Genomic DNA, 26,473 nt, shown 5'->3' with positions numbered 1-26,473 from the left:
TTTCTAACTGGATTATTCAGTTTTGGCTAAGTTTTGAAAGTTCTTTCTTTATATACTCTAGATACTTCTTGGTTAGACATGTAATTTGAAAATATTTTCTTCCAGTCAAGCTCACCTTTTTATCTTAACAGGATCTTTCACAGTGGAAATATTTTTAATTCATGAAGTCTTTTATGCATTGTGCTTTTAGTGTCAAGTCTTAAGAACTTTGCCTACCTTTAGTTTTCTCCGATGTTTTTCTTAAAAGTCTGTACACTTAGGTCCATGATGATAGGCTTTTTAAAACCCAAAGCCAAGAAAAAAATCGAAGCTTGTATTTTAGAGAAAGAAACAGACAAATGTTGGATCCTGTATGAACCCAGAATGGGCAAGACCAGGGGAGGGTATGGTTCTGGGTGGAGGCTGAGGTGCTGGAGATGGTGCCACTTTGATGTTGTAGCAGGTTTTATCATCTTCAGGATGGATACAAAGGATTGCATTAAAGGGCCGACTCCTTAATCCCAGTGGTACACATCCTTAACCTCCCCACAGTGCAGTCAGAGCATATGCTTGAAGGCTTGGGAAATTGTGAGGTTAAGAGATATTCTAAATCATATGATCAGGAGATCAAAAGTCTTCCAGATGGGGCAGGAAGCTGGCCTTGTTTTATTTTTAAAGGCATATTAGTGGTATCTCTTCCCCAGAGGGAAAGGATCTTATGTTGGAGGCTGCAGCCAAGTGCTGAAGCAGCTCCCTCCTCTGTTGGAACTTCAGAGCTGTGGGGAAGCTTGCCTGGGAGGCACAGGGAATGTTCCAGTGGCCCTCTCCCCACTCCAAGGGCATATCAGGGGCACCCTGGCATCCACTGTCCCATCTGTATCTTCATAGCCAGTGGCAACTGGATACAGCTTCTTGTGTCTCTGTCCCTCCAGGGAGTAGTACATCCTAGAGTCAGAGGATACCTGGGCTTGCAGGCTGGTTAGCTGGGTGACCCCAGATCAGGGCCTTACCTTCTCTCATCTTGAGTTATCTGGTACCTTCTCTGGCGTGGTAGAGAGTGATGAGTGAACAGTTTCTTTGCTCCTGGAGAAAGCCCAGTTCTCTTCTGCCATACCCACTCCTATTTAGAGACCATGGCAGTCATCTTAAATATAAGTAGAAGCAGTCTGGCTGTGCTCTGCAGCCACTGTGTGCGACATGTGAGGGTTTGTGAGGCCCACATATGCGTGTACAATGGCCTGAGGAGGGTTTGTGCTCTCTGCATGTGCAGAGTTTGGTTTTGCCTTCATTTGAGCCATAGATTCCAGGGGTGGGGGCTCTGGTGGATGCCAAGAAAAGCGGGGAGACACAGGGTGGTGTTCAGAGCAGCTCTCTTCCTTAGGGGCTCTCCTGCCTACTTCCACTATGAGGCATTCCACACCCCAAGTAGGAGTGTGGAATAAGGATTCATATCTGGGCTCTAACCCCAGCCGCTGCTTTCTGCTGCATTATCCTGCCTGTGCCTCAGCATCCCCTCGTTTGTGAAATGGGGATAGTAATGATGTTCTCCTCTCAGGTTGTCATGAGGATGAAATGAGCTAAGCCAGAGCCAGGCTCCTGATAAGCACTACAGGTTAGATTTGAGACCACCATTCCTGCCATTAGGGCTCCTGCTACTCCAGCTAACATGTCTGCTAAGAAAAAAGTGTGGTATGCCTCCTAGGTGGCTAAGTGGCAAGTTGGAGCTCCTTAGTAGGGTTCACTGCCCCGTGGAGCCGACTCTGGTGTTCTAACTACTTTGGGCTGCTGCAGAGACCCCAGGCCACCACTCGAGGCTCTAGCTACAAAGCCTTTTTGATGTTCTCACCACCTGGAGCTGGCTGTGTGCATAAGAACATCAGGGTGCAGGGGGAGCACCCTGCACTCAAGAGGAGCCTCTGGAACCCAACACTAACTTGCTTGGTGAAGGAGTACAGGAAATCCTTGTGGTGGCCCCGGGGCCGCACCCTGCTGGCAGCCCTTGAGGAAAGGCCCCCTTGGCTGTGCCTGCCAAAAAGGCCCTCTGCCTTGGAACTGTCATACAGGCCAGGCATTTTTAAACATAAGGACCAGGTCCCAAAGGTCAGGGTCCAAGGCTGTGTTAACTGTTTTGTAAAATAACAATTTAATTTATTTACCCAATTGATAAATACATCAAAATAGTATGCCAAAGAGAGGAGGGGGGAAAATTTTGTCATCATTGTACTATGTCAGAGAGCAGTTTATAGTGTTGCCTCCCTTTTTTCTGCCGACATCTTTGAGAGGGTGGCAGTCAGGTGAAATCAGCTCTGCATCCTGCCTTTCACTTGAGAATGGTGGTGTGGACAGTCTCCTGAGCATGTGAGTGCTGCGGACGCCACGGGTGATTCATGTCCAAGGCTGACATGGGAGGATGATGTGAAAAGGAGGCTATGTTTCATCTGGAAATTTTGAGTCAAGGTCACCATGCTGTTTCTCATTGGCGATTCCATTTATTCAGGTCCTGGTTGGTGAGGTCTGTGAGGAGCAGAAATCAGTGTACCTGATGACAAAGCCTGTTGATCTTGAACTCCTGGCTGACCCACTGTACTACCCTAGCCTCACCCCAGCTGCTGACACCGTTTATGGACTGGGAGAGAGGTGCTTACTGTCATGTGTCACGGTGGGGGACTCTCCCACCTGACCCATCTTTGGGCAGGGCCATCAGTTTGAGGAGGACCACCCATTGCAGCTTCTTCACACCCTCGAGCAAGAGGGACCTTGTGCACACTACCGCTGACAGTTTCTGGGGTCTGAGCCTGGCATTCAGGGGTTCTCTTACCACCCTGTTGCTGATTGCTGCCTTTTCTCCACCTGGCCTACTGTTCTTTGCCAGGAACAGCAGTAGCTCAGCCCCTTGAATCTGGGACAGTATGTGCACTAGATCAGGGTTAGGGATGCTGGCTTTCCTCCCTGCTTCCCCTCAGAGCCAAATGAGAACAGACACACAGACCTTGAAAACTCATTGAGAAAGAATCAAGTGAGTCCTGGTCAGCTGCAGAGCACCCATGGGCCAGTGCCCGTGCTGGAGTTGTGATTCCATGTGACGGCCACACAGCATGGTACTGTGACTCTCAGGTCATGGGGGGCTCCAGTGTGGTGGAGAGGACCAGCACCTGTGTCCTTGGTCTGTGGGCCAGCAAGGTGCTGGGGGAAGGACAGAAAAGGAGAAACAGGGATGTGCTGACTTATTCAGAAGATAAAGCCAAGAGAAAGAATGGAGTGGGCATGTCAGCCTTGACCAGGGCAAAGTGGCTTTTCTGACCCAGGGGTGCCCATATGTGGATGGCAGTTCAAGCGCAAGGGGCTCCTTATTCCTGGTTTTCCATCTCCTGGCCTGACTTGGTGCCACTCTGTCCTGCCTAGATATCAGGACAAATTACCTCCCACTGTCACAGAACTGGCATCAACCCCCGCCCCCATATCAGCCAGCCCTCAGAAGTTGCTGCCAGTGTTAACAGGGCACAGCCTTTCTCCCTAGAAAGGGCAGTTCAGATGAGGCTCAAGGGCTTCCTCCAGTCAATGGTATATGATCAGAATGCTCCCAGTTGAAGTCTTCGTTATCCTCTGCTGGGGCCAGGGCAGGAGATGAGGAACTATCTGTGCAGATGGAGACTCAGGCTGGGCTGCTTTTCACTGCCCCGCAGTGCTTAGAGGTGGGGTGGGTGGTGACATGACAAGAGAGCTCTCACACTTTTGTCAACCCTGGCTAATCAATGAATGTCTGTGTTTGGGGTTAAATTGAACTTGGGAAATGTACAATTACCCTGAAAAGTCATTTTGACATTTTATTTTAAACATGTCTGTTAGCTTTTCTACCTAAAAGAGTTAATTGTACACCTTTTTAAAAAATTTATTTTAATAGGATGATTGATCTTGTGTCAGTGGGTTTTTTTTGTTTTTGTTTTTTCTGAGTAACATTGCTTTGTTCGGGTTTGTGGTGGTGAATGTAGGAGACTGAGCTGAAGTTGCAGTTCATTTGTTAATTCAGTAAATATTTATTGGGTGCCTCTTATGTTCTAAGTGTAGTCATTAGGTGCTAAGAATTTAGCAGAGAAGATCAGCTAAAAACCCCAGCTTTTGTGCAGCTTACCTTCTAATAGTATAATGACCTCGGGACTACTTAATAGCTTAGGAGGTTTTGTTTTGTTTTGTTTATGATTAATAGACTTTCAGAGCAGTTTGGGGTTTACAGAAAAATTGAGCGGGAAGTACAGAAACTTCCTATATACCCCCCTTCTCCAGTTCCTACTCGTACTAACATTTTGCATTAGTGTGGTACATTTGTTACAATTGATGGGCCAATATTACATTATTATTAACTAAACCCACAGTTTACATTAGGGTTCACTGTTTATGTTGTACATTCTGTGGGCTTCTGCAAATGTTTAATGACATATATCCGCCATTAGAGTGTCACAGAATTATTTCACTGCCCTAAAGATCCCCTGTTCTCTTCATCCCTCTCTGCCCCCAAACCTCAGTTCCTTAATAGGTTTTGTTACTGTTTTTTATTGGTGCATCTTAAAATAGGATGCAGACCCCTGGTAGTTTGGATCGAATGCTGATGATTTATAGTAATTACTGGTTTGGGCCACTGTAGGTTTCACAGACCCCTGGTGGCTGACTCTTCACCATGAAGGTTTCGTCTTTCTGGATCTTGGGCCAAATGTGTATAAGCCAATGGATGGGAGGGCCAAGCCAGGTTGCACATCAAGCTGCCTGAGCCATGCACTCCCATTGGGATATGACATCATGCTCCTTTTGCTAGTAGTCAATCAGGAGAGTTCATTGAAGACCCCAAGGGGAGGGTGAAGCTAAAGGAAGTCAACGGTTGGGAGGTTGGTTGACACAGCCCAGTCCTGGCTTTGGAAGGTTGGCCCCCGCCTGGCAGAGACTGTTTATCCCGCCACCGGGCCATTCTTGTTTTTTATCCGATCTCCACCTGAATAAACAGATCCAGAATGTCATCTGCAGCCAGGCTGAGAATCTGCCAAATTTCCCCAGGGAACTAGTGATTCACCAGCAGTGGGAGGAGGCAGAGGGAGTGAGCAAGAGAGAGAAAAAGAGATCTGCTTATTCCTATTCTTATTTCCTGTCCAGGAACTAACCCAAGCTGGGCTTTTCCTATGAGGCACCAGTTTCTTGGAGCAAATTATAAATGTATGCAATAGAACAGATTTTTTTTTTTTTTTTTTTTTAAGATGAGGAATGTAAAGCAGGCTAGTGACAGGGTGATACTTTCAGTTTTCATTCTAAGAAGGAAACTTTCCTCCAAGTTGGCCTAGGAAATCTCTTTTGGTCTTATTCTTGTTAAAACCTCTTTATCTTCATTTTCAAGTTGCATATCGGCATTGGTCCTCACATCAGGTACATTCACCTTATTGCTTGCCAATTTAGGACTTAGAATTATTCTGTTTTTTTACTTTTTTGGTGTTCATTAGGTCCCCAATTATAATAAAATAATTCTGTTTGACAACCTAACAAGATTAGATTGAGTTTGGCCTTGCTCTGTGGCCCCAGGCTGCATTCCTACTGCTTTTTTGTTGGGGAGGGGTGTAGGAAGAGAATGCAGTTGAATGAAGTAGCGTGAAAATGGCACTTGGATCAGATGACTTTGCAAATTCATTTCAACGCTGGGGAATTTGGTTTAAAAGAGAACTATCCAGTGTCTGCTAAGGCCACACTATAGCAGTGCTACACCTGGACCTCAGCACTTGCCAGAATGTAAATATGCACCAAAGGTATGTGCAGAAGAAATGTTTGTGTTGATAGCTGTGATTTTTGCAATAACCCAAACTGGAGATAACTCACTGTCTACCAAGAGTAAAATGAAAAACAAATTGCAGTATATTCCCTCAATAGAAATATTATAGAACAATGAAAAAGAATTAACCACTGCTAATGCGGCATCATGGCTGGATCTCATACTCATAATGTTGAGTGAAAGTAGCCGGGTGCAGAAGAGTTTATATGGAACAATTCTATGCATATAAAGCACAAATATAGGCAAAATTAGTGGGAGAAAGTAGAGGTTCCCTTTAATGGAAAATGACAGGAGAGAGGCTGCTGGGATGCTGAAAATGTTTTGTATCTTTTTTTTTTTTAAATCTTCACCCAAAGACATTTTTCTCATTGCTTTTTTAGAGAGAGGAGAAGAGAGAGAGGAAAAAAACACCAGTGTGAGAGAGAAACATTGATTCGTTGCCTTTTCATAGTGCCCTGACCAGGAATAGAACCCGTAATTTGGTTATGTGCCCTGACCAGTAATTGAACCCCGTACCCTCCAGTCTGCAGGACCGCACTCCAACTGACTCAGCCACACTGGCCAGGAGGAAAATGTTCCGTATCTTGATCTGAGTGGTGGTTATATGGGTGCAATACATTTTGTAAAAATCCACGGATCTCTGTACTTACCACTTACGCACTTCTCAGTTTGTGATAGTTCATTAAGAACATATATAAACAAATAGAACAACTGTAGACCACATGGCCTCTTTTATAGAATATTATTTTTCAACATTCTCATTATTTTAAAGGAGAAATTGCTATCTTTACATGTGCTGTCAAAATTATTAACATTTTTTGGCACTTGCAGTAATACAGAAACCCCCTTAGGTAAGCAACAGGACCGCTCTGCCCTGTGCTGTTTTACACTAATCAATGTCAGGGGCACAAATTGTCTCATATTATGTGGATTCCACTTACCAGATATAAAAATAGACTGTAGCCCCAAGTGGTACACAAGGATGAATACATCATACCATTCCTTTTGATCAGACCGTGGACTGCCTGCTTTGAGGGGCAGTGGGTTAGACACTATGGTGCAGAAGCGTAGTAGGAATTACAGGGCAGCACAGTGATGGGCCAGGTGCAAAGTGCTGCTGCTGCTCGGAGACTGCCCAGTGTGGAGTTGGAGGAACTATGTCTGCCAGGGTCACTGTGGGGAATGGGAGCAGGGATGGAAGGTAAGGAGTGGTGGCAGGGGTATTATAATTTTTTCTCATTTCAGGGCTGGATTGAGTGACACTGTTTCGTAGCCAGAGGTTGAAACAGGGAAAGAGCCATAGTTTGAATTATGTTGATTTGTTAAGTAAGACATTTTAGAAGTTTGATGTTGAAATCATATTATGGAAGATTTGTCAGTGCTCCAGGGGCTAACAGTGTAGACTTCTGAATTGCCATAATTGTGTGGAAGAGCCAAAACCTGCTTCAGTGCTAGAACCAGTGAGTTGGCTGACTTCGAACTCTGCCTAATTGGAAGAACTAGAAAGAGTAAAGATATATAGTGTGAATGCCTGCCTGTCTGCACAGGCTCTGTAAGGAACCTGGATTATCTTAGGAGGTGTGTAATAATGATACAGACTTATACTCGTTTTACTTCCTGAAGAGGGAGAAAGGTCATCAGTAGGAAACTGTGGAATTAGTGGTGCTGGACATGGACATTGTAGGGAGAATGGGAGGGTTCTCGCTCTGCTGTAGAAAGGTGTTTAGCCACATTTTGCAGATGGTTAAACCAGATACAGAATGTGAGTTAATGCACAGTTCCAAAGCTGCATCAGAGCTAGAATTAGAATCTGGGTCTCTGTCTCCGAGAAACCCAAATTTGTTGCTTGGTATGGAATAGGGGTCAGTAAACCACAGGCAGTGGGCCAAATCTGGCCCACAGCTTGTTTTTGGAAATGAAGTTTTTTTGGAACACATCCACATTCATTCATTTACATATTGTCTGTGGTGCTTTTATACTCCAATATCAGAGTTGAGTAATTGTGACATACCAGAATGACCCACAAAGCCTAAAAAATTGACTATCTGACCCATTGTAGAATACATTTGCTGATCCCTACATGGTGCAGGCAATAAGTGCATAATTTCAGGAACGATCTGTAATCCATTTGATCCACCTCACCCCTGCATCCTTTGATCCCCTGCCCTTTTTTCCTGGCTGTTATCTGTGACATGAGATCTTTGCCACACTAAAGGGAATACCTTGTAAACCAGGCTTTCACAGAACCATTGTGGAACAATCACTTATGATAAAAAGTTTTAAGTGTTGGTTTCAAATGCCTCTGTCTGTTTTACTGCCTGATTTAACATCCGCTCAGAAAATGTAGCCAAGTGGCCACAGCTTATCTTGCCTGCTTTCCGCCTTTGAAGACATTTTATTTTTGAAGCCTTTAACAGGTGTTGGTTTAATAGACTTCTGCTGTATTAAGTTCTCCTTGCCCCAGAGGGCACCCTAAGGAGTAAACCTACACTGGCTGGAGGTGGATGCTTTGTGATCTGACCACCACACACATCCCCCAGCACCATCACTACAGAATCCTAATTTTGTTTGGTGGCAGAAAGGCTGCAGTGCTCCTTTGATGAGGCCAGTTGGTGGTAGTCTTTCTACATTACTGTCCTCTTCCCTTCCCTCTCCTTACTCTTTTTTTTTTTTTTTTTTTTTTTTGTATGTCTAGGGGCATCCCTTTGTGGCTTTCTCTTCCCAAAGAATAAAGGTTGTTGGTCCTCCTTGAAACATAGGTCTGTAAAGACATCACCTCAATGGAACTTTTCTCTTCTTTTCACCCAGAATATCCATGAGTAAGAACTTTAGCATCATCTGCCATATTTTCCTAAATGACCTGTACAAATCCCTCTGCAGATTTGCTGCTCACGTGGGACTGGGAAGCTGGTACAAAAGTGAGGCCTGGCTGAGGCCAGTTTAACGCACACCAGTCCGGTTAACCAGGAAATAATCAGCTAGCATTCAGATCTAGGCAAGCTTTGCAGAAGGTTTACAGGTCAAATCTGACATAGTGCTCTTAAAATTCTGCCAGGGGAGCTTCTTGGATGGGCTGGTAGGTAGGCTGGCTCCTTCTTTTCCCAGCTATGACCTTGGGAAAATTCTAGCAGACACCCGAGCCTCAATTTCTCCACCTATGAAGTTAGGGATAAGAATAGTGCCTACCTCATATGAGATTTCACTGAGGCTTCATCCAGGGCCTGTGTATAAAGGTGTTCACTAATTGGTCAGCTATTGTTAAAAAGAACTTGGACAAGGATTAGTAAATATGAGTGTGGACTTTCTTCTAAACTAAGGTGCTTAGTTACATAAAAAGAGAGACATCATGACTCCCCATGTGCCACATGACATTAAAAACATGCACAGTTCTAGGAAAGTGGAATGTCAGATGGAATCAGGGCGGCAAACATATTTGCACAGCCATCTACTCTCGAGGAAGTGGGAGGGCTTCCGGAATACTGGCTATTTGCTCTAGCCCAGATGGATGGCTGTGTGGAGGGGATGTCTTGGGCAGACCTGCTGTCCCTGGTGGGGTGGGGTGGGGTTTGGTGGGCAAGGTCAGGGGCCCGCCCAGGCCTGAGTCTTGCTGCAGCTCTCATCTTCCAGTCCTGTGGGCCCTTCCCTTGTTCTCCTCCTGTGTCTGTCTCACCTGGCCCACTGTGACACAATTCCCTTCTCCTCAGCTTGGCCTGTGAGGCATTGCCCAGTGTGCTCCTGCCTGCCTTCCCAGCTCCATGATCCAGCCCTGCCTCTGCTCTGTAGTCTCCTGCCCGCTGGAGGTGGGGACCCAGCACAGTTCATCCATCTGCCTCTGTACCCCCGCCCCAGGCCATGTTGTTTCTCATCCTCATGGCTGCCTCTGCTTCTAAGTCAGGAGCTCTTCCAGTGTGTGGAAGATACCCGTCTTTATCCCAGAGACTGTCCTCCAGAGTGGGCCAGGCACAGAGCAGGGGCCTGGAATGTGGTTCAATAGACTGATGAGAAGGAAGAAATGTGTAAGGTGAAAGAGGAGAGAGATGAGGGGCAGGGGAAAGAAGCATCGGGGGTTTGCAGCAGCTGTCCCATGGCCCCTCTACTGTATGCCTCTCTGTGCGACTGCAGGCCCGTGGCGCCCTTTCCCCTCCTTTCAGACTCTCTTCCTGACTCCCTGCACTGCACTCAGACTTCCTGGATAAGCTCAGCTCTGTTGCCTTTATTTCTTGTTCTTTCTTTCCCATACTTTACATAATAAAGGTTTTCTTTTATTTTCTTTTTTCCTTTCTTTTTCTTTTGGAGCCAGAAAACTGAAGAGATTATCTTTATTAAGAACTTAATAAAGAACTCAAAGAAAATAGCTTTTGTGGGGGAGGCGGGGACTTGAAGGGAAAAAGTGGTCTTTCATTCTAGAGAGATTTCCCTGTGTGTGGAGTTGTGCCCTTATAAATGGACTTTTGGGTTTAGGGCCTGGGAGAGTTGTGAAAAAAAACAAAGGACTCGATGAGAACCCCGGAGCCTCTGGGAAAGAGTGCCTTGTTTATGCCTGTTGGAATGATTTGGTCAAGTGTTTGTTTAAAAGAGATGCCACTTGGTAAGCGACGCCTGGCTTAGTTGTGTTGTGTTCAAGAATGCTTTGATTGGCTGGAGACCCTGACACTGTTTACTCAGAAACTGGCTGAGTGAGTGCCTGGAACCCAGCATTGCCACCCAGTACATGCTTGCATCTCTGAACATTGGAATAAGGGCTGTGGTGGTGAGAATCTGCCAGGCCGAGCCAAATCCACACATGGGCTGTTCCCTCCAGCCTTGATAGCATATGTTGTCTTTCTCTGGTTAGTTGATTAGACAGTGGATTTGTCAGAAAGAGGATTAAAGGTACTGATAAATCATGGTGGTAGGATGCCTTTCCTGGAGGGAGGTATACCACCAAACTCTAAGGCTAACATCTGCTGCACACTTGAGTAGTTTCAGGTTGGATCATCCGTATCCTAAAATGAGTAGGGAATCGTGTCACAGTGGGCCAGGTGAGTGGTGGTGGCAACACAGGGACAGACACAAGAGGAGAATAAGGGAAGGGCCCACAGAATCCCAAGATGATAGCTGGAGGTGCATCAAATGGGGATCCTGTATATTCCCGTTTGGAAACATTAGAATGACATTTCTAAAGGAAAAAACTGAGGAATAATACTATCAAAGACTAGAGTCAGATGTTCAGGGGATTGGATTCCACTTAGATCCAGCACTGAATTCCTGATTTCCCTTGTTAAGTTGTTGGGAATTTGTCTTTTCCTTTTTAAATCCTTTGTGTCTATCTCCATGCCTGGAGTAGTGAGGAGTGTAACGATGAGTTAGGATGGGTTAAATCGAGCTGTGGGCTGTGGTGCCTACAGTCTTATAGGGGTTGGATGAGGTCCTGAAGGTTTGAGGTGAGAGCCTCATCAGGACACATCATTGATGGGAGATGTATCGGTGAGTTCTGGTCCTGGTCATGCCATGCTGCTCTCTGCATGTCTGAAACATCACCACCGTGTTCCTGCTTTGGGGAAAGCAGCATAGGCTTACAATTCAGACAGACCTGTCCCAGACAGACTTGGGTATTCTGTCTAGTACCTATCCAGTGGGTAATAATTTGGTGGAAGGGAGAACAGGAGATCTCACTTTAAGAGGGTCTCACTGCATTTTAATTTTCTGAAAGAGCAGTGCTAACAATTAGGAAAAAAGTGCCTAAAGAAGTGGTGGGAAAAGTAACTGTTTCTTTTCAAAAAGGTATGCTGGAGTCACCTCATTTTGTGTGTTTTAGTCAACACAATAAGATTCGCAATGTGGAGGAGAGTCAGCTGAAAGCGTACCTGTCCTTGGAAGTGCTGGATCTGAGCTGGAACAACATCACGGAGATGCGGAGTACCTGCTTCTTACACGGACCACCAATAAAGGAACTGTAAGTGCCTCTGCTCTACCTTCAGCACCCAGGTCTGGATGCAGGGTGGGCATTTCCCTTTTCTCAGCATGGCCTGGCTGACTTTGTAGGGATGGGCACAGAGTTCCTTGGGCTGTCCTCAGCAGGGCCAAGGGCAGGGGACCTATGGCCATGTCTTCTCTATTTGTAGAGCTTTACAGACGATGGGGCAGCTTGAGGCAGGAAGAGGGTAAGGATTAACATAACACTAAAGAGGTGATTCTACCCCTCAGATACAGGCCTATCTTGGCTACAAAGCCCACTTTCTTACTCATTTACTGGGCTGCCTCCCATGGAGCCAGAGAGGAAAGATTCAGGTTATTTTGAGTCACGACAGTTGGGGGAGACCTTTGCAAAGGCTTAACCTGTCACTACTTATCTTTCTAATTGTGCACTATTGAAACACGTCACTTGGTGTACTTGAGGGGGCAGTGACTCCATTCTGCAGATTCTTAGAACCTTCTAAATTTTGTCATTGGTCTGTTTTGCTTTTACTCATTTCATACCCATTGGACAGTAGATGGGAGGAAAAGGTTAAAACCAATTTAGCCCATGCCTGTTGGTAGGAAAAGGTTGCTTTGGGGAAGAAACTGAAAATCCAGACTAAGGAGATGTGTTCAAAGGACCTATGAGTTTCCATTATCTGCATTATTAACATTCATGATTAATTTTGGAGATCATTTGAAAGGCCAAGTAAGGGGTGACTGTGTCCCATCTGTTCAGGGAGTCCAAGGCTTGGCATGTGGATTTTCCAAGACCCACAAGGAGAGGAGTGATTTCTTTCTTAGCCTGCATCAAGACACTGAATTGGAAATGGGAGACACTGCCAGTGGTAACATCTCCAGTGCAGCAGTACTCAGGCCTCCGCAAGGGCCTTCCAGAGGTGTCTGCTGCCACCTGGCACCTCCTTGCTGGGAACAAAGAAACCACCAACTGCTAAAATGAATTGCAGTGACCTTCTCTCTCTGCATGAGAGCAGGAGGGACTTTCTATTTTGGCAGATATGACCCAGTATATCTTCATTACACAGACTGTTCTACTTTAATCTGGAGTGTTAAGAACAAACAGTCCAGCCCTATTTGCAAAGAATCCTCATGTGCCCTGTCCTGGGCCGCTGCCTGATGGAGAGATGGAAAATGCCTTATTCCCCTCCCCTCTCTTTTGTAAAAAATTCTCTCTTCTTTCTCCCTTTTTGCTTAAGCCATAAAAAACAGCATTTGTTTGGGGAAGAAGAGAGGTCTTGGGGTAGCTTCTCATAGGCCTGTCATAGTGTTCCTGCCTTTTCTGTCTTTTTTTCTCTTTTTTATTACTCTATATCATTGATGCATAACAGAATGCACAGATCTGAGCTCTGTACTTGCAGTGTGTTTTGAGCGGAGGTACCCTTACTTGCATAATCTTGTAAGTGGAGTTCCCATTGAAATATTGCTTATTTTCTAAAGGGACTCTGTGCAAGTCTCTTTAGAGAGTTTTCATTGATACATTTACAGTTAATACAAAGAATTGGTTTATGCACATTTATTACATAAGCTGTACAGTGAGATCCACTTCAAAATTAAAAGCTGTTTCCCCAAATTACAACATCTACTCCTATCTTGCCTTGAAATTGTTTTTCTGCATCCTAGAGCTTTACTTACCAACGTTGAGCCCTAATCTTTGAGTGACGGGTGCTGAGAAGGAATCCTGTAGGTGACTCTGGAGGTGGGCACCACCCAGCAGGGCTGGTGTGTAGGGATGGCTTGGGGTGGAGGAACTGACTTTCTCTCTCATCCTCCTGGGTCACCCACTGGCCACAAGCACAGTGTGCTCTAGGCTGAAACAAGGCTTCTGTGCAGGTCTGAAGTAGACAGTCCTGAAACCTGTGTTTCCCTGACTTCCCCCATCTAAAGTGAAGATGGGCTTTACAGCCTCGGGATGACAAATGTCTCATTGGAAATCTATGTCCCTGGGTGTGTTCTGGCTTATTTTCCCAACTTGGCCACATCTGGTGTCTATAACAGAACAAGGAAGGCCTCCTACTGACCACTACATTTTCTCTCCTGAATCGTTCCAGCAACCTGGCCAGCAACCGGATCAGCACCCTGGAGTCAGGAGCATTTGATGGCCTTTCACGGTCACTGCTAACGCTTCGCCTGAGCAAAAACAGGATCACCCAGCTTCCTGTTAAAGCATTCAAGTTACCTAGGTTGACACAGCTGTGAGTATAGAAACCTGCATGTTAATTAAGGTTAGCCAAACTTTATGGAGACCAAATTTCCCCAAGGACCCTGTACCAAATGCAGCTCCGTCCTCATTCCTCCTCAGTCAAGCCCTGCATAAACGATCATTAATGACCCTATAACAACACCTAATAAAAGCAAATTAGAAGTTGGGTCTGGTGCCGGTGGGCTGTCATCTCAGGTTGCTGAGAAAAAGATCCACTGAGGAAATATATGCTTGTCCTTGTTGGCACTTTCCAGAATGAAATGTGGAATCCCGCTAGTTAGCTGAACCTGGCTAAGGCTTAGGTTTAGGCTTAGGCTTTGGCTGTGTGGTTGGGTTCTTTATTGCTCTTCAAGTTTCTTTGTCTTCTTTCTAAAGGAGCTATAAAGTCTGCCATGAACACTGTGGTGTCCAACGCTTCTTGAACAGCTTGAGAGGAAGTTAGTGTAGCCAGATGTAGTAGTAAGCAAGAGATGGGCCATTGTCTTCATCTCCTACATCTTATAAATTTGTTGATTTATTGTTTTTTTAAAGAAAGGATTTCTTTGTTTAGTTTTTTGGTGACCAAGGTTGAGTACCCTCCAGTAATGGCACAAGGTTTGGATTAAAAAAAAATCTATTTTCAGAATCTGATGGAGTATTTGTTCCCTGTTTTTGTTTTAGTTTTTTTCTGTATCTTCGTAGCAGAAGTTTGCATCTCAGGAAAATAAGCCACTATTGGAGATTTGGTTTAAACAGAAAAAAACAGTTGTTCAGGGCCAGTGCTGTCTCTGCCTGTGCTTCACACATGCAGCCCACTTGGCGGTCCAGCTTTTGCTCTCTGCGTCCTGGGCTCTTCATGCTCAGGAAGTTTGTGGAAGGCAGGGCCATGAGGCACTGTGGAAGTATTTGGTTAAAACCAAGGGCTTTGTGATTAGCCCTGTGTTCCCTGCCCCTTCCTCCAGCATTATTAATGGATCCAGACCACCCAGATTCCTGAAATCTTTTGGTTAACTGAAGTTTTATCACACAGGGCTAGAAGCCAAAATGTGTGTGCTTCGTGGTTTGTCTAGGTCTCCCCCACCCTTGAAGGCAGTTACTCCTCTCCGTGAAGTGGAGATCCTATTAATGCTGCAAGTGGAAAGTGCCATTGCCATCTGATACCCAGTGGTTAGATTTTCCTGGGCTGAGGCATCTGGTGTGGATTTCTGTTGCTGAGCTAAGAGACAGCTTACCTCAGACATCCACATCCTGAGTCATACCCACCTCCTCACTGCAGAGTCATGGGTCTCCGGGAGGAAATGGGCATGCTTACTTGCTCAGGAGCTCTCTACTCCTCTTTAATTCATTAGGCACATCCCGGTCAGTGCTGGGGCCTGCTTGGTGGGGTCTTGCTGCATGGCCAGCTCCACTGGGACCTCCTCACTGGGATTTTCCCTGCTGCCTTGGAAACCCAGTAGGGACTGCGTGGGAATGGTTGTAGGTGAGGTGTGTGTGTAGACGCTCTGAACCCACCGACTTTTTATCTTTAGGGACCTTAATCGGAATCGGATCCGGCTGATCGAGGGCCTGACATTCCAGGGACTTGACAGTTTGGAGGTGCTGAAGCTTCAGCGAAACAACATAAGCAAGCTGACGGATGGAGCCTTCTGGGGGTTGTCCAAGATGCACGTGCTGTGAGTGCAGGGCTGGGTTTGGGCACCGAGGATTTGCATGTGGTCTCTTGGAGGCACACATATGTGCTCATCAAGCCCCCCACCCCAGGGATTACTTAGGACCTCAGTCCAAGCCAGCCCCTGCCCTTTGGACTTCAGCTGGGCCTAACTCAGTGTCTTTGGGGACTTTTCCATATAAGAGCCTTTTCCTTGAAGGTTGGGAAAACCTCTTATGGGAAGTTATGGTGGATTCGGTGGGGTAAGTTAGTTAGTGAAGATGGAAGAGGGAGCCATTTTGTGGGGGGTGCTCTTTCTTCCATCCCTGCATTTCATGGACTGTGAAGCAGACACCCTTCCCACAGCTCATCTGGCCCGCGCCCCAACGGAGGTTCCCTCTCTCCCATTAGGAGTTTGACAGTCTTGATGTGCAGGTGGGCCAAAAATGTGTAGTTCATCCTGGGAGATTTATTTATGCTTGGTGAATTAATCAGAACATTGGCACACATGTCCCCTTTATCTAGGGAGCAGCAGTTCGCATTGCAGAACTTGCCTGCCCACCAGAGTGCCACAAAACAGCAAGGATGCACAGAGAAGGGCAAAAAAGGCAGTTGTTCATCTACTTTCAAATATTTAAATTTCTTTATTAATCCAAAGTAAACTCTACCCGCAGTTATAAATGTACTTAGATTGTGAGGAAAAGCAGTGGTTGCCCGCCCTCCCCCCCTGCTGTCCCTCTTCCCCCAGTTTGCTTCCAAGAGGCAGTCACTTCTCATTCCTCTTCTTGTGTTTTCTGTTTGTAGTTAATACACTTATACCACTATCTTGATTCATCAACTTGAGATTTCTTGCTTTAAGGTCAGTGATTTAACTTATTCAAGACACTCACTCTGATCCCTTCCAGTCTCTATAAGTGATGTCACTGTATTTATCTTTTGTTACCTTTGCAACTGAAACAAAACACAAAAATTCTAGCTCCCAGTCCATCAACTCTCTCTGCTGTGTCTCAATGACCATGCTTTCCCCCCACCCGCCTCTCTCTCTCTCTCTCTCTCTCTCTCTCACACACACACACACACAAGTGAGGGCATTAGCACTATGGTTTTGCTCCCTCTCTTTAGTATGCCCCTCTGATTGGCTATACCTGTTTTTACATATTTAAGAACACTTTTACTTGACATCCTGAAAACTGTCATTTTAGACTTTTAAATCTAAATGGTCACGTGCTGGGTGGGCTGAGATAAAAAGAGAATTTGCAGAAGAAAATGCAGTTAGCATATACCATATACTTTTTATGTTTAACAAATTCATACAAATTGGAGGTGATTAGTTGCCTTAGAGGTTAGTTATAAATTTAGTGCTTGCTTTTTGTGCAGCAGCAGAAAGTGAGATGGATAACAGCAAAATGTGGTTGCCCAAAGTCCTTGTAGTACTGAATGTGGGCCGTATTTGAATGACTAACTTTCATTCTTGAGATTGGAGCCATCCCCAGCCAGGTGTGCAGGGTCAAGAAGCCAGGTAGCAATGATTTTATGTAAAGCAGTTGGTGGGAGCCAGGTTCTCAGCACTGTGATGAAAGTCTGCCATTTATTTTCTTATTTCCTTCTCATAACAGCCCCATGAAGTTAATACTCTTGGATATCTCCATTTTCTACATGTTCAGCTTCATTCAACCCACAGAGTAGCAAAATTGGGATTTAAGTCTAAGTGGTCTGGCCCTGGAGCTAAAGCCATGTCTCTTGGTGCAGTGGTCCAGAGTCCAAATGTGGTTAGCTAAACCTGGGTTTGAATTCTGGCCCTAGTTTCTTGTTGTCTATGGAATCTCAGCCTCAGTTTTCTCATCTGCAAAATGGGGATGATAACGAAAGCCACCTCCTGCTCTTTTTTCTTTTTCTTTCATGGGCTCTGCTTTCTGCCTGCAACTCCTCTGCCCACGTGTATGCTTGGTTCACTTTGTGTTCAGCTGAAGACGAAGCTTCCCCTTGTTGCCTTCTGAGCTCTCTAAGTTGGCCTGGACACTCACTACCGTCTGTTTTGGTTTGCCTATCCTGTCCTACCCCTGTGCGCGCGTGTGCACACACGATTTTTTTCATGCACTGTTGTTAGATCCTTGGTGCCGGCCAGTGGATCTTTGATGTTTGATCCTTGGTGCCAGCTCATTGCTGCCTGTGCAGTGGGTGAATGATAACCAGAGGACCTTCCACCTTCATCCTGCGTGTGGCTATCATTGCAGGCACCTGGAGTACAACAGCCTGGCAGAAGTGAACAGCGGCTCGCTCTACGGCCTCACGGCCCTGCACCAGCTGCACCTCAGCAACAACTCCATCTCCCGTATTAGCCGGGACGGCTGGAGCTTCTGCCAGAAACTACATGAGCTGTGAGTTTTGTGCCGCTTTGCTCTGTGCCATGCCATGCAGAGACACTGCCTGCAGGGGATCCTCAAGAGCCCAGGGAGCTTGAGGCCTGGTCTATCCCTCAGCATGGTAGACTGGCAGGTGCTCAGGTGGGGAGGGCTTACAGGCAGGCACTACCTATTCTGGAGGGAGGCCAGGACCCAGCCACCAGGCCTGGAGCAAGACCCTGAGGCCCGGCAGACCTCAGTGATTCGAGCTTGACTCCTTCCTGATCCCCTCTTGACTCCTCTCTGCATCCCCTAGGGGTAGCCCTTGGGCTTGGAGAAAGGCCCTGGAAAAGAGTCCTCTGGTGTTTCAGGACAGCCTGCAGCCTTGTTCTCTTTGCAGCTGTTTTGAGAGCTGTTGACGTTAAAGGCTACAAGCAACGTGGACTTTTTTAGTGAAGGGATTATTTGGGCTCAAACACAGAAGGGACAGTGAACTTGGGAGATGGTGACACGCCAACAGTGGGAGATGCACACAGACTTGCAGTCTGCCTCTCTGCCCTTAGACAGTTGCCGCAGTGGCCCCTCCCTGTTCCCCACCCGGTGTTCCCTTGGCCTGGTGGTGAGGCTCCTGTGCTGATATGATCGCTCACACTCCACTTAGATAGATAGCCCCTCATCCCTTTGGGACACACCCAGATGGGCCTCAGCTGGGACTGGGTCCTCCTGAGCTGGTGTCCAAGGTCCCTGAGAGCAACAGTGATGGACTTTCTCTGGGCAGGGCTGGCTGCCATGTCAGAGTCAGTGACTAGTGATGGCAGCAGCATTGCCAAAGACCCAGTGGACATATCCATGTCCCTTTGTTCATGCCCCATGTCTGGAAGATTGGTTGTTTTGGAGAAAGAAAGTGGATTTTCATTGTGTTTGTTATTTCAGTTTAATACATTCAAGGTTTCTCAATTCTAGTTTAGTCCAGTATGTTTCTTTATTTTTTTAAAAAGGGTTTGGTGGGTTTTCTTTTTTTCTAGGCTTGACTGTAGGAAAAGATTCACTCACTGAAGCAAATAATAGTTATGAGTGCCAATCCTCTGTGTGTCTGGTCTCTCTTGACCTCACCAGGCAAATTTAGGGTGATGTTTAAACGTACTGTTGAGTCTTGCAGCTGGTGTTTTCCTCTGGGCTTCCATGTCCTTCCCTCCCGCTTCCCTCCCTCACATACCCTGCACTGACCTGGACTTTATATTTCAGTGAATCCATCATTCCCTATAGCAACAATCAATGGTCCTGCCTCTTTTCTTTTCCCTTTCACTTTCCTTAGATTCTGTGAGTGTGCATGTGAGTGTTAACCCTTTGGGTTTAGTTTGGAACCTTTCACAGCAGTGTTGCTGCATAGTATTCTGTTGGGGCATTGGGTGACTCCTAACAGGCTGTTTGCTCAGGCTGTGACCCCACTCAGGAACTCCCAGGACCCACAGCTCTCTCTCATCCAGGCATAGGAGCCCGGGAAGCAGGAGGGGTCTTCTAAGTCCCGCAGACCTGAGCCAGTCCAACTGCTAAGGTGAAGGACAGTCCATGGAATTGCTGGAGGGGGTGTGAGCCCTGGGGTTGAGGCAGCAGTGGCGAAGGGCCAGTGCTGCCTCAGGAAGAAACGCTGTCTTCTGTGCTCTTTAGAAGGGGCAGAGGAGGTCACAGCAGTGTGCCCTCAGCAGCCTGGCAGTTTGCCCAACACCCAGGGAACCTCAGGCCCCAGTTCAGGACTGCTTGCCAGCGTGTTCCTGCCCCTCCTTTCAGCTAAATTCTTTAATTGCAGGTGAGGATGTAATTTTGATCTTCTGCCAGGTCTTTGCAACTGACAGACACCATGGCTTATTTCTCCAGGAGGAAAAGAATGTTACTCCCTGCTGCCTTTAAAAATGTCTTAATATTCTCTGAACTTAATTTCTATGTTCCTGCCCCAGACCAAATTTCCCATTTTTCCACAATAGATGACCTCACATGCCAAGTAACCAACCCAAGTAGGACCATGTCAGAGGAGCAGGAGGCGTTCCAAAGGAAGGAAGTGTTGATTTTGATGCTCAGGGAAGGTGTCCTGCTTACAGCGGGCGGGCGGTAGGGGTGTTGTCATCCTGGAAGTCTGGACAGGAGACTCTGATGCCATGCGGGGTGCCCACGAAGAGTGTGAAGTGCTATGAGGAAGGCTTGTTCCACTTGGTGACTAGTGGTGCCCTCTGCTGGTCGATGTAGAGAGCCTAACTGGGCCACCCTGCTCACTGTGGGCACGCCCTGGGGTCCTGTCTAGAGACTCAGGCCCCCGATGGGAAAGGTCCTTCATAGCCTGGATCAGGACAGGCCATAGGTGCTGGCATGAAGTGGTTGGAACCTTGAGCATCCTTCAGTTGCGTGTCCTCATGTAGTTCTCACAGTTTTACACACCTGGTCTCCAGGAACATTCCAGCAGTCACAGTCCTGATAGGTTTCCAGCTGCCTGACCACTCTTGCCCTCAGGATTTTTGTGTGTGTTCCATCCTGCTGAGACCCACCTGGCTGTAGCTTGCTGTTCAAGAGAAAAGAAGGCAACCCCATGCAACCTGATGGTGACATTTGCTTTCTTCTTCCCTTTCTCAGGATTCTGTCCTACAACAATCTCACCCGGCTGGATGAGGAGAGCCTGGCTGACCTCAGTAGCTTAAGCATCCTACGTCTCAGCCACAATTCCATCAGCCACATTGCAGAAGGTGCCTTCAAGGGACTGAAAAACCTGCGCGTCTTGTACGTCTTTCACTGTGGGGTTGATAGAATGAGGGGGCCCTGGCTGGGAGGCAGGATAGGCCAGCCAGCTGCTTTGTTGCAGTCCCTTTCATTGGCTGCCAATCAGAATTGGGTCCTGACCTGTTATGTGTGCAGTCACACACTTTTATATTATCGACCAAAAAAGAACTGGTTGAGCAAAAAGAATGCCCCTCCCTTCCCCAGGGTGGTGCTTATGGAGTGATGATGACTCAAGGTTAATGAGTGCTAATTCCCACAGTCACGTGCGGGACGCGGGGACCCTGTGGTTGGGAGAAGCTTGCCCTGCTGAATGCTGGAGCAGTCTCCAGGACGGTGGCTGTGTGGTCAGTCTTTCGATCTCAAGTCCTCCCTCTCCCACTTCGATTTTAGGTCCTGAATGCTTTCAGCCCAGACCTAAGGAAGGCTGAGGTTCATCTCTGGGGACCTTCTGTCCAGGAGGCCCCATTTCCAAGAGAGGGAATTAGGGGGTCCTGTGTTTTTCCTTCAGCCTAAATGGAGACAAGAATGTTATTTCTCTCTAAACTTCTAATTAGGTAGAGTTGCCAGAAGTTGCTACAGGATCCTTTTCTGGGACTTAAAACTTTTTAGTTGACTACAGGAGAAATTTCAGGCAACTATCAGCATAAAGTCCCCAAAGGCCGGGGCTATGGTTTCAACTGTGGTGGTGGGTTCTGAGGACTCCTTCCAGCCCAGCCCAGCCCAGCTCACTGCAGAAAGAGGGCCTGTTCCTGTGTCGGGGAGTGGGGGGAAGCGTTTACACTTGCACCTGGAAGAGGACAGGGTGGGCTTCGATTCTGAGCCATTGTTGGGGCTTGTGAAGCAGTCCAGATGCCAGGCTATTCAAGGCTATTATTATTTCAATCTATCTCTTTTTGTACTGAGGTCAGCCTTGAGCCCTTGCAAGACCTTAATAACAAGGCTAAGAACATTCTGACTGAGTGGTCCAGAAAGAAGAAAAAAGATTTGGCAGCTAGGGCTGGGAGCGGGTAGACAGGCACACAAAGCCGCAGCCCCAGGTCCCAGTTTTTCAACTTGTAGGTAATAGGGAGGAACCCCATTGAAGTCTCTTGCAGCAGCAGAATCTCAGCTCTTTGAGCTTCCTAATGTAAAATAAAAGTCAGAATAAGCATTTTACGTTGTGGTCCCCCTCCCTGCTGGCACTGTGAAGTCCTTCCAAAGGCTCATGGGGAGCTAAGTCCAGCATCCTCTCTGTTCCCGGCCCGCATCTGCAAGGGCTTGGAAGAAGAGGGTGTAGGTACTAAGAACCTTATGGAGAGTTGGGGAGGGCTGACCATCTGGCAGATGGGGACCTGGTTTCCGGGGGGTACTTCCGGCCTCAGGCCGTGACTTACCTTTAGAAGCTGGGGGAGGAAGCTGAATCATTGGCCTTGTGATTTGCATTGTTGGAGGAGCTGGGCTGAGAAGTTGGCCTCATTCTCTCATCCCGGAAAATGGGTCACAAGTCTGACTCAGCGCCCAGATGTCGTCGCTGGCTCAGAGTCAGGGCCTGTGCAGGCCCTGTGAAAAGACAGGGCTCTGGGCTCCAAACCCACTTGCCAGCATGGAGGCGGCCCCTGGAAGAGTGCTATGCCCAGGCCTCTTTCTTCACTTTCCTCCATGTGCTCTTTGCAGTTGCTTGGTCAAATCCAGAAAAGCGTGGTCTGGTTCTCGATGCCAGTGGTTAGGCATCTGCTCTCTGGGGTGGAATACAAACAAGGCTTTCTCGTGTGCTGTTTGCACACTGTCCTTCCTTAGCCTTGGCCTCTGCTGACTCTGGAGCAGTGCACAGAGCTTGGGAAGCTGCTTGCTCAAAGAGTGTGCCAGCTGTGTGGGAAGGTTGAGAAAGCCAGGCTGCACCATGTGGGGTACAAACCTGGGCTTCCTGCAGCTCAGTGATCATGCTTGTCTTGACTGTATGTCACAGCTGGGCACCTAGAATGTTCCTCAATGTTTCGGCTTCAAAGTGGCAGTTTGGGTGTCAGTTTGTCCTCCACTCATGTTGAAGAATGAGTTGAGAGCTGGATGGTGAGCTGTCGTTCTGTCTTCTCCCCAGGGATCTGGACCATAATGAAATTTCAGGCACAATAGAAGATACCAGTGGCGCTTTCATGGGACTTGACAGCCTCAACAAGCTGTGAGTACTTCCCGTTTGAAGTCCTGGGAGCTCCCGCATGTGAAGACGGTTCTTGGCTCCCCTCATGTCTCTTTTGTTCTGAGCCCAGCTAGAGGGGAGCTGGCTGGCATTTATCTTCTTTTGTTTGGGAAGAAAAATCTGAATAAGGGAGTGGGAGACATCCCAGCCTCTCTCTGGCCAGTGGTCTCATTACCGCCCAGGGCATTAATTCTTTAGGGCTAAAGACCTGGTGTCTAGGGGCCTGTTGGAACTTCTCTCCCACTTCATTTATGACTCATGTGAAAACAATCGAATTTTTTGTTGTTCTTTGCAAAAAAGAGTCTTGCCCTCTTGCTCAGTTTCTAGAAATTGTGAAATATCTAAAGCTGAGGACCTCTTGAATGTTGTGAGTCTTCACTTGGTGTTTTTGTCATAGATCATAATTTTAAACAGGAACAGTCATTTACTACAGATAATATAGTAGCTATTTTTTATTCAAAATGTCTGGTGTTTTTGTTTTGTTTTTCTAAGTTCTTAGAATTTGCCAGTTACTCTCTGAGGCACACATGTTATATAGAACAGTCTTATGAGGGCAGGCTGTTACGCAACCTTTTTTAGTTGAGGAAACAGAGCCAAAGGGATTTTGCCCAAGACCACACGGCTGGTAGGTGGCAGGGTCAGAATTTGCCTGTGTGGCCACAAATCTTGGGATCTCCCTTGTCCCGCCCTTTCTCTGCGTCTCACCAGCACTTTCTGCAGATGCTGCCCAAGCAACACTCAGGAGAGGGGATTGGAACAGTTACGAGTGTTCACTACCTCTCAGAGGGAGGATTTGGAGCAGGATGAGACAGAGGAGACGGCCACCGCTCCTGTCCCATCCCTGACAGCAAGCCAGGTGGAGTGTAAACATTTGGAAGCAGTAGTGCAGGGCCCTAGGGAAAGCCTATAGGGACAAGAGTCTGTATAGCCACCATTTCTGATTTGTTTTGAAAATGAGGTTTTCATATCTTTTGTATTCTTGAGTTCTGAGTAAAAAGCTGTTTGGGATCTCTGAGGATTGTGCCTCATGAGTATCCTGTATTCTGACAGTATGTCAAAAATGCCTGTCTTCTTTTTCTTCCCTGAAAAAATGCTCACTCCTCCCCACCTCCTGACCCGTTTTCCCAGGACAGCATAGTGAGTGGGGCAGAGGAGCCCCAAGCTGGGAATTTGGCAGCTGGTAGGGGCACCCAGCCAGCCACTTGGCACAGGCCTCACTGTGAGAGCCCCAGCTGTAACTGACAGAGGTGTGGGTTGGACAGGCTGGCACCATCACGTCCTTGCAAGGCATGTCCCTCCAGAGCAACCGGAGCCATCGGTGGGTGTCATGGCTTCCAGGAGGCTCTTCCTCCCATGTGAGGTGTGGCTGGTGCTCCAGGGCTTCTGGCTCTGGATAAACCAGGCTATGTTCACAGCCTGGACCGCCTTCCTCACCAGACTGCCTGCTGTCGTTCCCAGTGTTTTCTTGTACTTCACTCTGCTGGACCAGGTCCCACAGTTCTGTCTAAAACCCCTCTGTTCCTCACTTGCAATGTGCTTTTTGACAAGGGATCCCCAAAGCAGTGGGTTCCACACTGACCTGCTGCTGAGACTCCAGAGAACTTTTTAAAACAGTCTCTCCAGCCTCCCCTGACCCAGCCCCACTGATTAACATCTTGGTGCTGGGGGCTTTGTGCCTTTTGTGGGGTGGTGCATGGAAAAAGAGAGAGAGACACATAATTGGGGGAAATTGAGATAGTAACAATAATTGTTCCGTATGATTAAATATATGCAGTCAGTTACTTAGGTGGGATGTATTGTAGTTATGTTGCAAGAAAACAAAAAAAGAACCCTACTCCTGAATTTAAAAACCATGATGCGATGCCTCTTATTTGGATTCCCAGTCACCTGGCCTGGCTGGGAATGGGAAGATGAAGTAAGGCTGACGTCATTGGGGGTGGTTGCAGCTGCATGATAGCATGTAGGGTACGTGGCACCCTTCCATCCACTGTGAGGGTGCGCGAGATCTTCCAAGTTAAGTGGGGAAAAGGAAAGCAAATGCTTCTCTGTGATCCTGGTGCCCAGTTCTCATTAAAGGCCACTGTCGCTGTATATGGAAGGTTTGGAGTAAGCATTGTGGGAGGGGAGGGGAGGAGGGGGAAGGAAGGAGTGCTTTGATCTGTTCACCACTTAGAGCACTGCCTGGAAGCTCTAAGGCATCGCCACAGCTAGGAGACGTGGCTGTGAACAACACCACATTGCATCATCTGAGTGGCCTGGTGGCAGTCTGTTGGGGTCCATTAGAAGTGAGGAGCATGTTGACATAGAGAATGGCTCTGACCTATGTGGGCTGCAGTCAGTGCCGAGACCTGTGGACCTGGTGTGGGGCTACCTCTGAAGCACCTGAGGGATGATGTTTAGGGGATCTACCTTAGAATGGGAGGGTAGGAACTCTGTGGCATTCACTCAGTTATTCAAGGACCTGGGGTCCCTCCTACCATGCTAAAGGCCAGACCTAAAATAAAATGTTTCCCAGAAAAGGAACAGTGAGCAGCAGAGCCATAAAAGGCTTCAGCCTCTGAAGATTGGGTGGATGTGGCCCTGCCTGTAAGGTCTGCAGCTGTTGAACAGCCAGTTAAGATGGCTCTTCAGACTGGAGCCCCTGGCAAGGCAAGCGTGTTCCTAGAGCTCCTTCTCCCTTGTTATTTGTGATCATTATACTCACTAACCTCATGCCTCCCTTTCTAAATATCTGTGGAGCCTGTTGGGGGCCTGCAGTGTCCTAGGATGTAGAGAGGGAAGGGAGGATTTCTGGAGCACAGTCTAGGAGCACTCAGTTTCTTGGGTGCAGTGGGTGATGCAAGGGCCTTCCCCATGGGTCCAGCTCTCTCCATGGCATTCCCTGGGAAGTACACAGGGGTGGGTAGCATGTGTGAGTGGTAGTTTTGAGGACAATATGGAGCATTGGATTATGGGGCCAAGCTTCTTGATTTGTGCAGGGTGGAGTCGGCCCTGCTAGGTGCTGCCCCTGGTTGGGGGTTGAGGGAGATCTCCCAATCTTCACAGAACAGTATTCACTGTTGACAAGTTGTGGGGCAAGGGGCTGTTCTCAAACATCACAGGTACCACGTGAGCATTCCCCCCTCCCCCACCTCCCAGGGTCTGCGGGATTGTTTCAGAAAGAGCCCAAAGACCTTTGGGAGCCCTTGGTTGGGTTGGCTGGGAGATGCATGAGAGGATTTGATGGGTGACTTCCCCTGGTGACTCTCTGCTCTGAGTTGGTAATACAGGGAAACTGGCCAGCTGTACCTTCTGTAGGAGCCTCAGGTCAGGTGGAGCCAAGTCTCAGTGGCCCACAGCCACATGGGACAGCATGAGCGTCGTACTAGCTCAGAGTCCAGCTCTTCTGCCACTCAGCAGCCTGTATCAGGGGCGTCACTGTCTGCTAGCTGAGCCCTAGCCCGCACCCCTCAGATGTCTGCTGGGAAACTGTAAGGACCTATTTTCATGTACCACCAGGGTGATTAGCCCCTGCCTAATTGATGATTTGTTTTACTGCTATTGTCATCATAGAAATAACAGCCTGCCCTCACTGTAAAAGAGGTCAGTGTGACTAATATTTAATGGATGAGACAAAGCACAGCTT

The 26,473-nt window shown here is 47.4% G+C and overlaps 1 protein-coding gene across 2 annotated transcripts in view; it reads left to right on the top strand.

The window, feature by feature from the left end:
- LRIG1 (leucine rich repeats and immunoglobulin like domains 1) overlaps positions 1 to 26,473 on the top strand; it is a 110,257-nt gene that overhangs the window by 69,092 nt on the left and 14,692 nt on the right. For both annotated transcript variants that reach the window (XM_054594994.1, XM_054594995.1), the window contains exons 4-9: positions 11,580 to 11,717; positions 13,789 to 13,932; positions 15,449 to 15,592; positions 17,802 to 17,945; positions 20,532 to 20,675; positions 22,750 to 22,830. In XM_054594994.1, coding sequence (XP_054450969.1) covers positions 11,580 to 11,717; positions 13,789 to 13,932; positions 15,449 to 15,592; positions 17,802 to 17,945; positions 20,532 to 20,675; positions 22,750 to 22,830 — 795 coding nt within the window. The remainder of the gene's footprint in view (positions 1 to 11,579; positions 11,718 to 13,788; positions 13,933 to 15,448; positions 15,593 to 17,801; positions 17,946 to 20,531; positions 20,676 to 22,749; positions 22,831 to 26,473) is intronic.

Source organism: Pteronotus mesoamericanus, unplaced genomic scaffold (assembly GCF_021234165.1).
Source record: "Pteronotus mesoamericanus isolate MK-2021 breed Mesoamerican mustached bat unplaced genomic scaffold, CSHL_Meso_final scaffold_54, whole genome shotgun sequence".
NCBI lineage: Eukaryota > Metazoa > Chordata > Mammalia > Chiroptera > Mormoopidae > Pteronotus > Pteronotus mesoamericanus.
This window is presented reverse-complemented; position numbering and strand designations above follow the sequence as displayed.